The sequence below is a fragment of the Orycteropus afer genome, unplaced genomic scaffold (assembly GCF_000298275.1).
Source record: "Orycteropus afer afer isolate SDZICR_OR568_19922 unplaced genomic scaffold, OryAfe1.0 scaffold00064, whole genome shotgun sequence".
NCBI lineage: Eukaryota > Metazoa > Chordata > Mammalia > Tubulidentata > Orycteropodidae > Orycteropus > Orycteropus afer.
The window spans coordinates 10192984-10209514 of NW_006921651.1; the positions used below are offsets into that span (position 1 = coordinate 10192984).

Below are 16531 nucleotides of genomic sequence, written 5' to 3' on the forward strand. Positions count from 1 at the left end.
TGGGCCAGGAGTGACAGCCTTTGCCCAGAGAAAGGCTGGTGAGGGACAAGAAGACACACTGACACTTGTCCATCTTAAGGAAGTCAGGCCTTCTCACGAAGGACTTTTAGACCCGGCTAACCAAGACATAGAAAAGGAGTGAAAAAACTATGGCCACAAAAGAAGCATCTAAGGAGTCTTGGTAAAAGCAAATAGTAGATAAGTTAACAAATACAATGTTGAGGAAGAAGGCTTTGGGATGGAAGAGATACTGAAGTACTTCAAAAAGAGACAGGAGAAACAAGAAGGGAATCAATGAGAATTGTGTTTTTAAGAAACAGATACTACCTTTGGTACCAACTGGGAGCACCAGTTCTCTTCTGTCTTTAGAGAAACTTCGATTTCCTTGATGGTTTGTACAAATTCTGTTCTCCCTACCTGTTTTGAATCTCAAACTAGACCTTCATTAGCCATTTTGCTTCTATGTCTAATTTTCAGGCAGGATTAGGAAATGAAGATTGGTTCTTAAGAATTTCCTGGTCACTCCAGGGAAATACTGGTTCTTTCCTAGATTATGTTATATCCTGGAGAAACCTGTTGAACTGAAAATGAAAAGCCTTTCTACAATTAAATGTATTAGTGGCACCTGTGTTAAAGATACAACTTGTTACACATTTTGAAAAAATAAGCTGATTAAGTAAATGCAGTCTCTCTGCCTTCTGCTTCCCAGCTCTCAATGCGTCCTTCCCTCCCGCCCTTTCTTCTCCTCTGAATAGGTTACTGCAAATGACCTTCAAGAAAACATCACAAAGTTAAACAATGGGATGGCTTTTATGATTAAACACTCCCAGAAACTTTTTAAGGTAGGTAAGGGATGGTGCTTGGTTACTAACAGGACAAGGAAGATGGAGCAAGGTGGGGTCCTGATGATAGGTAGCATCTGCTGGCAGCTGAGAGTTTTATTAGCCTGTTTTCTGCCAGAAGAATTTTGAGGGTCTCTGACAGTTCCTTTTCATTTTGCATTCTTGTCCATTTTGGTCTAAATGGGCATTGTTTCTGTTGAAATAATTTTGTCAAAATTTTGTGTATCTTCTATGGATTTTAGTAGGATTCGCTCCATTAGACAAAAGCCCGATCTTTTGAAGCTAAACCTTCTCTGCCTTGGCCTTCTGCTGAGATGGCTGTGGTATTAGTTGCCATCACATTGGCTCTGACTCATGGTGACCCCATGTACAACAGAAAGGGATTTGCCTGGTGCTGTGCCATCTTCATGAACTTTGGTGCACTTGAGTCCATTGTTGTGGCCACCCTGTATTTTGCCTGCCTTCAGCCTAGGGGGCTCACCTCCCAGTATCATATTATGTTGTGATCCATTGGCTAATTGTCTGAAGTAGTTATGTCTTAGTCTGGAAGCTCCACTGACACCTGTCCACCATGGGTGACCCTGCTGGTATTTGAAACACTAGTGGCATAGTTTTTAGCATCATAGCAACATGCAACCCGTCATGGTGTGGCACACTGACAGGACGGGGTGGCGTGCAGGTGGCTGTGAGGCTCTTTATCTTTTCAGAGGGCCCTTTATATGACTGAGTACTCTGACCTTTTGATCTTTCTAAGGTTTTAGCAGAGGCTCTTTCTTTACAGAATGTTTTCCTGGTAGTGAATCTCTTAATTTTATCATGTTTTGCCATCTGGAGACATGGAAAATTTCTTGCTTCTTTTTTGTTTAACGATTCTTCCCCCAGTTTCTCTCTCTCCTCTCACATCATAGCTACTTGATTGTTCAAGCCCAGTAGGAGAGTCTTTCTAGTGTATGTTCGCAAAACAGAGCCACATATCATAACCTAATCACAGTTGACATCACATCCCCTTGCCATATAACATACTCTAATGACAAGAGTGACATTCAATCACCAGTATTCTGTTGGTTGCAAGCAGTTGACAAGTCTCACCCACACTCAGGGAGAGGGGATTATGAAGAGTGTGAATATAGGGGTCACCCTAGGATCTGTGTACTATAGGCTGGTAAGCAATTTAGAGTCCAGAGTTTAGAGATGAAAGATCAGAATCTTTGGCTTAATAGACTGGAAAACATAGGGTCAGAGATGCAGTAAGAAGTAAGATGCATGACCAAAGTACGAGGTGAGGGTCTTCTGGACACCAGAAGAAAGAAACGTTTTTAATGATGAACGAAGATCTTGCAAACTAAGAGTTCTTTATATATTTCCTGTTTAGAGGAAGAACTAGTTCCAAAGCATGGCTTTGTAAGTAGAGAAGAGCTGTGAATATGGAGAGGAAGGCAGTACCTGGCAGTAACTGTAAATCAAAATAGGGGATTCCTAGGGGCAGTTCCTAATAAGTAGTTCCTTCAGTTGAGTTCTCTGGTTACCACTGATTTGGGGTTAACTTTTCAACAGTTGGCACTCAAATTCAAAGAGAAGAGACCTTCTCTCTTGTATGTACTCAGTCATACAAAGGGCCCTCTGAAAAGATAAAGAGCCTCACAGCCACCACCCACAAGTTAAATGAGAGATGGATTTCAGATATCAGTCACCAGTATTCCACTTCACAGTTTCACGTAACAGTTTCCAGCTTTTCTACCTACTGTTACACATGTGGATGCCTTTCTCTCTTGCCAGTATACACAATTCAAGTGTACAATGAAGTTGTACTTCATTTGTGTACTCTCTTCTTGAGAGTACAGTTCATAAAAGCCTTGGAAATAAAACACAAGTACAGTCTTGCATATGTAATTTAGTTTGCTACAGGTTCTAATTATTAGACTGTGTCAAAGATTCTTTTTACTTTTCCTTTCTCTTTTATAGATCTATCCCTCTTTTAGAACCTTACCTTCTTGTTTCTACTATATCCTTGTTTTCAGGCTAGATTAATACTCTTTGAGCCTTTGTTGATCTCTTAAGGAAGAGAGAGAGAGAGAGAGAGAGAGAGAGAGAGACTTACTTTGGCATTAGGTCTCTTCTCTTTGAATTTGAGTGCCAACTGTTGTCCTTGTAGCCACCTGCTTCATCACTTCAGTGAATTAAATTTTTCCTTGATGAGGAATGGTTGGTTGTTTTCAGTTCTTTATCACTTATTACAGGCTCCTGTTTATTCCCTTCCTGTGATTTTTTGGTATCTTCTTCACGTTCTCAGGGCTTCCTTGAGTAGACTTTTCACTTTAATCCTCAGATTCTATGTTGCCTCATTCGCTGTTGTTTTTAATTTTTTTTCCCCTCTAACTACCATTTTTTCCTAAAATTCCTGTTAATTCTTTATAGTCATGTGCCACCACATCCTCTCCCTGGGATTTATATCGTTAAGCCCGGTTCCCATTTAACTTGGGAAGTCCTTTTGTTGTTTACCCTATACATTTTAATACCTGTTTGTCTCTGGCTTCCTTTGTGGATATCCCTTCAATTCATAGTATATTTTTGGTCAGCAGTGGGTTTGCTTGTGTGTGTGTGTTTTTAATGAAGTTTATAGAATAGGTGACATGATGGGTTCTGTCATATTCTTGTCTGAAGAAAATTTCTTTTGGTACTGAGCTCTGATGTATAGTTTCATAAGTTAAAAATTAAGCTATTAAAAAAAAACCCAACAAATTCACTGCTGTGGAGTTGGATCCGACTCATAGCAACCCCTCCTTGGATTTCTGAGGCAGTATCATTACAGAGAGATTGCCCAACCTTCCTTCCGAGGAGTGGCTGGTGGGTTTGAACCGCCAGCCTTCTGGTTAGCAGTCAAATGCCTTAGGTACTATGCCACCAGAGCATCTGAAAATTAAGCTATAGCTACTATAATATCTTTGTCACAGGACACTTTTTTAAAATTAGAGAAAAGTTGAAAGGGTAGAATAGTGAATGCTCATCTATATAACTCACCGTCGGATTCAATGAATGTTACCATTTTGCCATCTCTATTTACTCATAATTTCTCCTGAACCATTGAAAGTAAGTTGTAGACATCATAACACTTCACCCCTAAATACTTAAGCATTCATCTCTTAGGAATAATAATAGTCACAGTACCATTATAACAAGTAAGAAATTAAGAAGAATTTTATATAATCTTAATATGCAGTACTTATTTTCTCAGTTGTCTCAAAAATGTGTTTTATACCTGCTTTTTCTTCAGCATGCACTAATCAAGGTTTATGTACTGCTTTTGAGTATTTTATCACTTTTAAGCTGGAATAATCAGGCTTTTTCCCTATGCCATTGGTTTTTTGAAAATTTCAGGCCAAGTGTGTTACAGAATGTCCCACATTCTAGATTTGTCTTACTGTTTTCTCAAAGTCATTTACCTTGTTCCTCTGTCCTCTCCCGTGTGGTTCCTGTAACCAGAAGTTAACTCTAGAGGCTTGATTAGATTCAGGTTAAGCCATTTTTGGCAAAAATACTTCATAGGTGATGTTTGTGTACATTATATTACATCATATTACATAACATTAGGAGGCACAGAATGTTGTATCGTCCTCGCTCTTAATAATGCTAATTTTGCTAAATGGCAGATCATTGTACCAATTATAAAGGTACATTTTTCTCTTGCAATTACTAAGTAACCTGGATGGTAATTACCTAATATAGTGGTTCTAGCATCCACTGATAATCCTGTTTGGAATCAATGACTACATTGAGTATTGCAAAATAATGATTTTTTTTTAGTTCTGTCATTTAATCTTTATAAGCTGACTTTGAGAATAGTTGTCTTCTCTTTTTTATGAGTATCACTGTAGACCCATAGATCTTTATGTAGTGCCTAAGCCATTTGACTGCAAACCAGAAGGCTGGTGGTTCAAACCCCCCAGCCACTCCTCGGAAGGAAGACCGGGCATCTGCTTCCATAGAGATACTGCCTTGGAAACCCAAGGGGGTTCCCTATGAGTTGGAAGTGACTCGATGGCAGTCAGTTTGGTTTTGTTTTTAAAGTGTTGATCAATTTCATGTATTAATTTTGATATTCAGATTGTCCCAAGTTTAGTCAGTGATAGCCCTTACAAGCTGGCTGGTTTATCTTTCTGACAAGACTTTGCTAGTCGTAGAGTGCTTCTTTACTTTCTAACATAAAATATTCCAGTTCACCATGTACTTGCTTAGCCCTAGACCTGGAATCAATTATTTGCCCCAAGGAGCCCTGGTTTCTTGGTGTGACACTAGGTGTACTCATTGCTCCTAGGCTCATTCACAGCAAGGAAGTAGATTAAAAAAAAAACCCCAAAAAACATAAACCCTATTAGCTCACATTAATATTTCCAATTTGAATTTAACATTATAGGGCTTTTTCTTGACTTCTTTTACTTTATATTTATATCTCTTTTTTTTCTTAGACTGTAAATTCCAGAGTTTAGTAGCATTTATATATATTATTTGCTTTATCCTACAAAATAGGATAAAAAATTAGTTTCAAAATAATACAGCTGTCACTACTAATAAACCTATTGACTGAAGTTCAAAATTTCCCTACAGTTCCTTTCCCTTGAATATATATATCCCTTTGCAATGGTTTACTCACTCTGTAGTTGTGAAAGGAGCTCTGGTGGTACAGTGGTTAAAGCATTTGGCTGCTAACCAAAAGGTTGGTGGTTCAAACTCATTAGCCACTTTGTAGGACCAAGAGGAGGCAATTAGCTTCCGTAGATTTACAGCCTTGGAAACACTAGGGGGCAGTTGTGCTCTGTCCAGTAGGCTTGCTGTGAGTTGTAATTGACTTGATGGCAGTGAGTTTACATTTGTGAATGAGTCCCTCGGTGGTGATGTAAATGGTTAACATGCTTGGTTGCTCACTGAAAGTTCAAAGGTCCAAGTCCACCAAGAGCCCCCTTGGAAGAAAGGCCTGGCTGTCTACTTCTGAAAAATCAGTTATTGAAAGCCCTGTGGGCACAGTGCTCTGGCACACCATGTGGTCACCGTGAGTCAAACAGCTGGACGGCAGCTGGGTAACTGCTTATGTAATTTGTAAGTATTCTTGGGGTAGTTTTTATCAAATATAAATGTTACTACAAACATCTATAGTTTTGTTCCTGGCTTCTTTGAGTAGATACATGCTATATTTAATTTTTTAAATAACAACAATTACATCGATGTCTTCTCACAGCAAGTTTTTTGTTCTTTTTTTGACATGATTTGCTGAGATATCTTTTTGGTGGCAAGAAAGAGGAAGCTATAGAATAGTGCATTTTGAGGCTCTTTTGCTTTTCCAAAGTAATCTCCCAGCCACATCGTTTGAGAACCACTATCCTTGTGGCCTAGGGGAATATTAGGTTCTGCTGACCATTGGGTCTTGGTGTTCTTTTATGTCTTGCCCAGGCTCCTGCTTATATTCGTGAATGTGCCAGGTTGCACTACTTGGGCTCCAGAACTCAAACATCAAAGGTAAGAAAAGGAAATTGTTCTCAGCCTAATGAAATAGAATTCATTAAATTAGTGAATCTTTAAAAAAAAATAGGAAATCACTGTAAAGCCATGTAGTTACAGCTCCAAAAATTAGCTAGTCTTCTGAGATAAGGAAACGACTGGGGAGAAGAAATTTATATGTTGAAATAAAAATACCTCTATAAACAGTATTCTTGTCTGCTTTCTGAAGCGTTCCACTGAGGGGTGGGGTCCTCTCTGTGTGAGTGATGGCACAGACTATATGTGTCATGTTTTTTCATAAAGACTTTGTAGCATATGATGAACAATCTTTAAATGCAAAATATTAAACATTTACAGTAATGGAAGTACATTTTTATTTTAGGTTCAGTGGTGAGAAAGAACTCAGATGGCTGAAAGACTTGAGACCACATGAGCTTAGAGAGGGAAATGCTTATTAATAGAAAGACTATATATGATTATTGTCATATTGAGCTTTAAAAGTGACAAGTTTTTTTTAATAAAAAAATTTTTAATGTAAATATCTTTAAAAAAAATTTTGTTGTGGTGAAAATATATAGAACAAAACATATTTCTACATGATTACATTAAGTTGTGCAACCATTCTTGCTCTTCTTTCTCAAATCATTCTATACGATTGACATAAACTCAATCCCCCCCAAGCAAAATCAAAAGTGAGAAGTTTTAAAAAAATTGCACAATCACTTTTTGACTATTTCTGTTTAGTCTGTCTTGGTTAGAAACTTAAGCTTCTTCTTCTTTTTTTTTTTTTTTAATTTTTATTGTGATTTGAGTGAAAGTTTACAGAGCAAATTCATTTCCATATAGCAGTTCATACATACTTTGTTTCATGACATTGACTGTAATCCCTACAGTGTAACAGCTCTCTTTCCACTCTTCTCTGTAGTTACCTCTTCCCTATATCCTTCTTTCCTGTGCATTCCTGCTCCCTGAGCTGTCTCCCTGTGCAAACATTGGCCTTCTATTCTCCCACAATTGATTGTTCTAAGGAGTATATCTGCCTGATGTAAATGTTCACCCTATGTGTCTGTCTGTTGTTTGGCTGGAAGCCACAGGAGTGAGTTGAATTCCAGACCTGAAAGGTAACTAGGGCTGTAGTATTGGGAGTCTCACCAGATCAGTAAACCTGGTCTTTTTTTTTTTTTCATGATTTTGAGTTTTGTTCTACATTGTTCTTTCACTTTCACTTTATACAGGATCTCCTGCACCAATCCCCTTCTGAGTGGTTGACAGTGGTAGCTGAGCACCATCTAGTTCTTCTGGTCTTATGGTCATATAGGCTGAGAATCACATGGTCTGCCAGTCTCTTGGACTAATTGTTTCCACGTGTCTTTGGTTTTCTTCATTCTTTATTCTTCTTTGCACTGGACAAGGAGAGACTCATTGTTATATCTAGATAGCTGCTTGTAAGCTTTTAAGACCCCAGTCATTACCTACCAAAGTAACACAAGGTTTTGTGTTAGTATTTTATGCCATTTGAACTTGATGTCCCCTGAGACCATGGTCCCGAGCCCACAGGTTCAACTACTTGCTCTCTCAGTGTGGTTGGCTGTGGCCAAGAAGTTATCATAACTTTGAAACTTAAGCTTCAAATTATGCTAATTTTTCTTCTCCTTTAGTTTCTGCCTTTTGTTCAGCAAGTATTTGGTTTAACCAAGAAAAGAGTTAGTATTTGATCCCATCTGGTTTATCTAGAGTGTCTCTAACTTTCTTAGAGAGTTGTGGTTTTTGTTCCTCTATCACTGCCGTGCAGTTTTTGCCTCCTGTTGTCATGTATGGGAAGGAGCACCAGCCAAGAACCAGTGCACTTGGGCTCCAGGGTAGGTTTGCCATTTGACTACCTAGATGAATTTCAGCTTATTGCTTAACTCAGTTTTTTTCTTCCATCAAATGGAAATGATGATTTTTTTCCCACAGAGGACAGCAGTGAGAATTACGTGAGATGAAAGGATGCTTTGAAACAAACTAAACTCTTAAACAAGTTAACTCTTGGCAATGTTCTGAGTGAATTTAGGATTCTCTGGTCAGGTCATGGGAATGGAGCTGTTAATGTAACTGATAATTACAGGTGCTTCTTTACGTGACAGAAGTATTAAGAGTATTCTTATTCCTGGGTATAGGAATGTGCCATGGTACTCCCACTCCCTCCATTTTTTTGCACCAAGCTTTTATGGCAACATGAAAGCAAAGCAGACAGGATATATTAACTTGTTTTTCTTTTAACTTTTCTTTAGGATGACCTTGATTTGGTAACTTCATGTCATACTAAGTCCTTCCAGTTGGCAAAGTCTCAGAAACGGAACCGGGTAGATTCCTGCTCTCATCAGGAGGAGACCCAACAGCGTACAGAAGAGGCACTGAAAGAGCTGTTCCAACATGTCCACAACATGCCAGAGTCAGCAAAGAAGAAGCAGCTCATTAGACAGGTGCCTGTCGGCAGGGAGATGGTGATGGGTGTTTAGGGATGTGTTTGTGGTTGTAGAATCACTAGGGAACGATGTTAGGCATCTCATTTAATTTTTGGCTCATTGGCCCAGGCTTTGGCTCCAAGAAAACAAGCTTGTCTATGGAACTTCCATGACAGTCTCTACTACTGCCTACTAGGGAAAAGAGTAAAGGCTTTTGGATTTCTAGAGTTAAACAGGCAGATCTAAATTGGGTAGAGTTTCTCTAATTTTGGTCATATACCAAGGTTGGTGAGAAAGAACCAATAGTTACCAATATAATGTTCCAAAGTTTAAACCCTCCAGATTTTCTTGGTATATGTAATCTTTATGAATTTCATTATTTTTTTTTTTTTGTTTATAAAATGGTAATGCTAATATCCATGTTTCCTGGTTATGAAGACTACCAATGAACTAATTAGAGGTATTAGAGATTGGAGAATGCTTCACAGCTGATGTCTACTTGTCAATACACATTTTTAAAAACCTCTGGATACATATTGCTACGTAGCTTTCCAGAAAGTTTTACCAGTTAATGCTCCTACCAGTTGGCTATGAGAGGGCCCAGATTATTGGACCTTGCAAATATTGTCAGAAATGGTTGGCTTTCACTTGTTCTTTTCACTTACTGAGCTAAGTTGTTTAGAGGTGACTAGATTTCTTATCTACTGAGATAGCTTTGAGAAGCTCAGAGTCCCTGTATATTTAAAAAAAAAAAGCCATTTCTTTAACCTCTAGAACTGAACCTAGACTGATGAAAATTTACAAAATTACAATTGAGAAAATTAGAAAGGAGAGTTAGAAATGGCAGAAAGGTAGAAGAATTCAGTATTGTATTATTAGTCATTTTCCATGGCAGGCTCATCAGAGCACTGAATGAGACTAGATGCAATGCCTGGGTCTTCCCTCCTTTCGCCTTGGATACTGATAGAGGTGGAATCGCCACATCCACATTTTGATGTATTTTTTTCTGATGACTATGCTGGCAGGCAGTCCCAACAGACATCCATATAAAGAGCTTTAGGACACTTTTTTGTCCTGTGTGCAATTTTAGATTTAAATTATTTTCATCTTAGGTTGTGCTGTATCCAAGATGCTTTGTGTGAAAATCTTGATTACCACCTGGAAATTTTGGGCAAATTATGTAAGCTTTCTGAGTCTCATTTTTTGGTTTGTAACGTAGGAATAACAATCCAACCTCAATGCATATGAGATAAGCAGTGTGAAGTGTGGGATCCCTCTGAATAATTTACTAAATTTTGACTTCTTTTTGGCAGCACCATTTCTGCCTTTTGGATTTGCTTGCAGCCCCCCTACTACATACATATATATACATATATACATACACACAGACACAGACACACACACACGTGTGTGTGTGTGTGTGTGTATATATGTACATCCTCACTTTTTCATGACTTTTCTGGACTTAGCTATTGGTTGTCACAGAATGTTCTGTCTTGATGGGAGAATATTAATAAAATTTTTTTTTTTTTAGTTTAATAAGCAGTCTGTGACCCAGACGCCAGGGCAAGAACCTTCTACTCCCCGGGTGCAGAAGAGGACCCGCTCCCGCTCCTTTAGTGGACTTATTAAGGTGGGGACACTGTACTTTCGTTCAGCATGGACTGTGAGGAAATGTAACAGTCTGACTTCTTTTATAGTTTTCTTCTCTTCTCTGTGATCCTTCACAAATTCTTCATTTGTAAGGGGATTGGGATAAGATTTGGAAACATTTTAGTTTTCAAGACATTCTGCTATATTTCAAATTAGAGAAACTGTTTCAAATCAGGGGCTCTCTGATGAGAGAAATGAGAAGTAGGAGAGAGAAGTGTCTGTCCTTTTCTTCTGGGGGTGCAGACAGAGTCCTTAGTACTGAGCAGAGTTGCGTCTCTCTCTGATTCACTTCACACTGCACACTAAACTGTGTGAGTCTCTAAACTTAAGGAGAAGTGAGGAAATTAAGTGATGGTTAGGAAAATGGATTTTCCAATAGGTTAGTGAGTTTTAGGTACCTAAAAATTTGTGAACTTAATAATTTTCTCAGTCTTATTATCTTTTCTTGTAACAGATTCATTATCATCTTGTTTTTAAAACAAACACAAAACATATTTCTGTGCTGTTGCTGCCATTACTCTGTATTCAGATGCCGTTGTTGTTGTTGTTGTTATTTGCCGTCGAGTCGGACCCGACTCATAGCGACCCCTCCTTGGGTTTCCGAGTCAGTATCACTACGGAAGTAGGATTGCCCAACCTTCCTTCCGAGGAGTGGCTGATGGGTTTGAACCGCCAGCCTTCTGGTTAGCAGTCAAGTGCCTTAGGCACCAGATGCCCTTACGGGTATTTAATGATCTGAACTGCAGTTCAAGAATATTGCCATCAGGTGGCAGTAGATACTTTGCTTATGGGGTTCAAATTTCTGGGCATAAACTAAGGCAAGGTTCTGGTTAACTTAATAGATCAGCACTATTCTGTTTTCTACTGTTTTTTTTTGTTTTTAAGTTGTTTTCAGCTTTATTAAAATCTATAAATCCAGCAATGTTAAAAGGAGCCCTTTTTTGCTCTAAGAAGTAAATTACCTTGTTTAATATATATCTATTTATATTTACGCTGCAGCTGTTGAGCAATTACAACTTCATCTAATGCTAATCTTGGCCCTAGTTATCCTTTATCTAAGTGTAGAATTCACACTAATCCTAATCTGTTGGGGTTGATAGCCTCTGGGACATTAGGCTTACTTTACATCAAAACTGCCCTTACTAGAACCCTAGAAGTACATTCACCAGCTTAGGTGTGGCTAGTAAAATAAACATCCTGGGTTTGTCTTCTCTTTTCCTTCTCTGTTGGAGAAGTCTGTCATTCCTTCTGACTTCCCTGTCATAGAGATAATTGAAAAAAAGGAAAATTATAGTAAAAAAAAATTTTCTTTATGTGTTAGTCAAATAAGTGTGTTTTGACCTGAAGTTAGGTGGGGGCAGTATTTTGCTTAGTGAGCACTTCTTCTGGCTTTAGCTCTATTGCTAATCATTGCTTGCAGTGCAAACATAATATCCTCTTGGCAGCTGTCCATTTCTTTACTAAGAATTTGGAACATTTGAATTTATAGAAGACATTGTCATTCTTTCAGGATAAGACATTTTAGAACAACAAGTTTAAGCACAAATGTTTGCAGATTTTACGAAAACAGAGGAGTAAAGTGTTTTCATTGTAATTGAAGATATTTTTGAGCTAATTATAATTATAGGCTTTTGCTTAATAGCTCTGTGAAGGAGTAATGAAATGTCTTCTGAAAAGTTCAGTGGATAAACTGTACCTGCAGAAATCAATGAGATGGCTATGCTTTGTTATGTTTATTTCCATCACAATTAGAACAAAAAAAGTTGACCAGTCCTGTGGCTCCGGACAGCCCCAGTTCAACTTTCTCTGAGGGTGGAATCTGACGTTTGAAAGGAGAATAGTACTGGTCTTACTTTCCCAACATTTCTGTGTTTTAACTATTTTATTTCTAATGAGCTTTGATCTCTCTTTGGACTAGCTATTTTTTTCCCCAGAATTCATCTCATGAAATAATTTATTACATCAGAATATTCTGAATATTTATGTTGTAGCATATAATTTTCTAGTTTTGATATGTTCTTTTTTTTTGAATTCAAATTTATTCTCCAAGGGGGAAAAAGGGAAGATTTCTCCAAGGATGGCTGGATTGTCACTGTCAGCAGTTACAGTAGGTTACATCAGCTCTTAAGCTGTTCAGAGATGAAAGGACTTTTAGCCTTGCTCTGAATGTCAGTATAGTCATGCGGTCCTCTTAAGGAGGCCTGTGCCTTCTTGTGGGTATATGAGGAACTCTTGTAAAACCTCTCCAAATTTCCAGTCCTGTGTGATGACATGACAGGAAAGGAAAATCTTAAAAGTGGTCCCAGCCTGAGCACCCTCAGTGAGGAGAAGAAGAAGGGAATCTCTTAGTAGGTGCCAGAGACAGCTACTTTGGGGAAAAAACTATACTGGTAAGTAACAGGGTTTGTGTGGTCTCAAAGGCACATGGTAATTGGCCCCTATTAGCTAGTTTAAGTCAGTTATAGTTGCGTCTGCCATTTTAGCCCTTTTAAATGTAGAGGAAAAGTAATTGCCTAAAGAAAGGCAATGGTTTCCATCTTTTTTGTTTTTTTGGAAATATGCTTTTGGCCTCCCTGTATAAGATGGCATGGGAGGAGCCATAGAATTTATCAGAAAGCTGAGATTTTTTTTAACCTAAATAAACTGTAGTTTTGAAGGCCAGTTTAGCTGTACAGATATATTGGATGCTTATACATAAATATTTTCTCTTCCTAAATCAGCGGAAGGTCCTGGGGAATCAGATGATGTCAGAAAAGAAAAACAAGTACCCTACTCCAGAGTGTGTGGCCATTGGTGAATTGGATAGAGCCAGCAAAGAAAATGTGAACTCAGTAAGCCACTGTTCTTCCGACTGTCTGTATGTATATATTTGTAGAAAGGGAGAAAATTGATACACTGTCATTATATACACCAGGCCGTTCAACTGTGCCTTTTTTCAATTAATCCTTTCCTTTGTGCTGTCTTCTCTCTGTGGGTTTTCAGTGATTCATTGATTCATTCAGCAAACATAGTTGTAAGCCCAGATGACAAATACCGTGAAATACTCCATAAACAGAGTGCTGGAGGGAGCATTGAGTTCTAACTGAGGACTCCTCAGGGCAGGTAACATTTGAGCCAGTCCTTGGTTACCTGTAGGGTAGTCCTTCAAGGTATCCCAGGCACGGTTTCTTCATTAAGCTAGCAATAAAATCAGCTAACATAATGCCTCAGTCTCCGTAAAACGCTTCACACTGAATTTGAATAAGTGAGTAATTCCTCTGATAGTAAAATCTGTCTCTAGAACTGACAGAACACTGAGGCCCCTGTAAAATTTTCTTGTTACAGTTATTTTCTGGCTCTCCAGCTGTCAAGACACCAACACGCTTGAAATGGTCTGAGGGGAAGAAAGAGGGGAAAAAAGGTACTAACTGTGCTTATTCTCTGTTTCTATCAAATGTGGTTATTGCTGCATCTAGTCAGCTGTGTTGAGTCTGCAGTGAGCGTACTGTAGTTGTAATCAGAAGCTACGTAACACTGACAAGGCTGGTCCTTGCCGTTGAGTTCATTCAGCAGATGGTTACTGAGCATCTACTCAGCAGTGCCCCAGGTGCTGAGGGTAGAGCTGCGAACTCAGATCTGCATGGTCCCTGTGTCCTTGGACAAGCAGGACACACACGTGAAATACCTTAAGAATACTTATTAAGCAAATTAAAAACAAGTGTTAACTAATTGTGTAAACCCAGCATGGAATGCTGACAGTGTGCTCAGTAAACACGGACTAGTGTATGCTCCTTTCTCATGTAGACGTTAGCCTTGTTTATTCAGTGAAGCTTTCCAGATAAGCAGCTCATACAGAAAGACACTGAAAATCGTATCATACAGCATGTTTCTGAGGCCTTTAAGGAGGGGTAATTTAATGCTGGGGCTGCTGGCATCTTGGGCTCTTCCAGTGAAGATGCAGCGGCTGCTGTGCTCCTCTGCGAAGAAGCCGCGTCGTTGCTCTCCTGTGAAGAAGCCAGTGGTTCCCTGGAAAGACCGTAGGATTTATAGTTAGACTTGACTCGAGTTGTTACTTCTCTGACCTGGTAAAGCCACTCACTGCCTCGGAGCCCAAGTTTCCTCCTCTGAAAATGAGAATAGTTTAATTACTTCACAGATTTCCTGTGAGGCACAATCAGAATGATGTTTTGGAAGCACATTATAGTTGCTAAGGCATTAACAAGTGCTAATAGTTGTTACTAAAGAAAATGGGTTGAGACTTGGTTTTGTTATAATGGCTCGCATAACAGATGATGTCATCTCTGGTTTGATGTGCTCATTTTTACTGCTGAGAGATGAGCACAGTTACAGTCAGAGACATCAGGAAGAGAAAGAGAACAAGAGCCCAGTGCTCATGGATAAATCTTACTCTTTTCTAGAAAATTAGATGTCAGTCTAGTCTAGTCTCCTTCCTTATCCTTGAATGAATGATCTGAATTCTCCTTCCTTTCCACCTTGCTTCTGACTTTTAGGCTGAGCTGTCTGATTGAGGCATAGTCAGTGCCTGAGTTCTGTGTGTCTAAATGTTTATAGCTCCATGGCTATGAGTTAAAGCCAAGTATAAGATATTTTTGAAGGATGTGTCCACTGTTTTGTCTCAATTACTTCTTTTGTCACTTACATTTTTGAAGATAGTCAAGAAATAAGTCTTTGTTGACAACTATGCTCTGGGAAGAAAGAAATGAATTTAAAAACTAGGCCAGTTTAATATTTCACTATGAATTTTTAGAGCAGGGATTCTTGATCTGTTGTCTGTGGGCTTTCCAGGGGGCCTATATAGTTCCTGATATTGTTGATGCAATTTTATAGGTAGGTGCATATGTGCATTTTTCAGGGGGACAGAATATATAGTTTTCATTAGATTCTCAAACATGTCAGTGATTCAGAAAAACAGAGTCCCACAGATAATGCCCTCCAATTGGATAAGGCACTGGCATTTCCATTTTCCTCTCCTAGGTCACACTTTGTCTTGAAATGCCTTCTTGGGGTGTCATGTTACAACTGACAGCCACTTACTTATTAACTGGCATTATTTTTGGCACTCACAATCATACCGTGTCCTTCAAAACCCATCTTAAACCCCACCTCCTCTTTGAAACCTTCTCTGGCCAACCTAGCCATGTAGAATTGTTTTTTCTCTGAACTCTTATTGACTCAACCAAAATGTTGATATTTAACAGGACTTTTGTAGTTAGGTATTTCAGGTGTATTGTCTTGCCTTTATAGCTATTTTTTTTTTTTCTGATAGACAAAGACCAGACTTAGGAATGTATTTGTGGCCTCTTGTCTTCTTTTTTTCTCTTTTCTTCCCAATAATGATAGCCCCTTGTGTCTAGTAGGCCTTTAGTACAGACTTGCTGGTGAGTGGGATAGTCATCGTAAGAACATAGGCTCTGCATTCAGTTAGGCTTTGGTTCAAATCCCAGGTTGGCTGCCTAATGGCTGTGTATTTTAGGGAAGTTAACTTGTATAGACTTCAGATTCTTCTCATCTGTACAGTGGCAAGAGTATTACCTAATGTGCAGGTTGTTGTGAGGATAAATGAGATAATGTACCTAAATAACTGAGAGCAGCCTTGGCACAAAATGTGCACTAAATAATTGATAGCTGTTACTGTCATTAAGATGATTGAGTGAACTGAGATTAGATCAAGTGGACAAGGTTATGCTTAGTTGGTACCCTGTTGCTGTTGAGTTGATTCCAACTCAGAGCAACCCTATAGAATGGAGTGGAACTGCCTTATAGGGTTCCAAGGCTGTGAATCTTTATAGAAGCAGATTGCCACATCTTCCTCCCAAGGAGCAGCTGGTGGGTTCGAATCAGTGACCTTGTGGTTAGCAGCTGAGTGCTTTAACCATTGCACCACAGAGAATCCTAAATTTCTTTTTTTTTTTTTTAACTGTGTTGAGTTGTTCTCAAAGGTTGAGTAAGATGAAGACAGAAAATCTTTTTTTTCTTCCTGTTTTATTTTTATTTTCTTCACTCCCCTTTTACCATCCCCAACCCTAACCTGGTCTCCTCCTCTCCTTGCCCAATAACCCTCCCCCTGTGCCCCTCATAGTTATGCACTCCTGTGTGTCC

At 38.8% G+C, this 16531-nt stretch overlaps 1 protein-coding gene across 1 annotated transcript in view; it reads left to right on the top strand.

The window, feature by feature from the left end:
- ARHGAP19 (Rho GTPase activating protein 19) overlaps positions 1 to 14465 on the top strand; it is a 29739-nt gene extending 15274 nt beyond the window's left edge. Inside the window, exons 6-12 of the mRNA XM_042780821.1 lie at positions 756 to 842; positions 6285 to 6350; positions 8606 to 8797; positions 10314 to 10412; positions 13153 to 13263; positions 13757 to 13832; positions 14362 to 14465. Of these exons, the coding sequence (XP_042636755.1) occupies positions 756 to 842; positions 6285 to 6350; positions 8606 to 8797; positions 10314 to 10412; positions 13153 to 13263; positions 13757 to 13832; positions 14362 to 14465 (735 nt within the window). The remainder of the gene's footprint in view (positions 1 to 755; positions 843 to 6284; positions 6351 to 8605; positions 8798 to 10313; positions 10413 to 13152; positions 13264 to 13756; positions 13833 to 14361) is intronic.
- The last annotated feature ends 2066 nt before the right edge of the window (positions 14466 to 16531 follow it).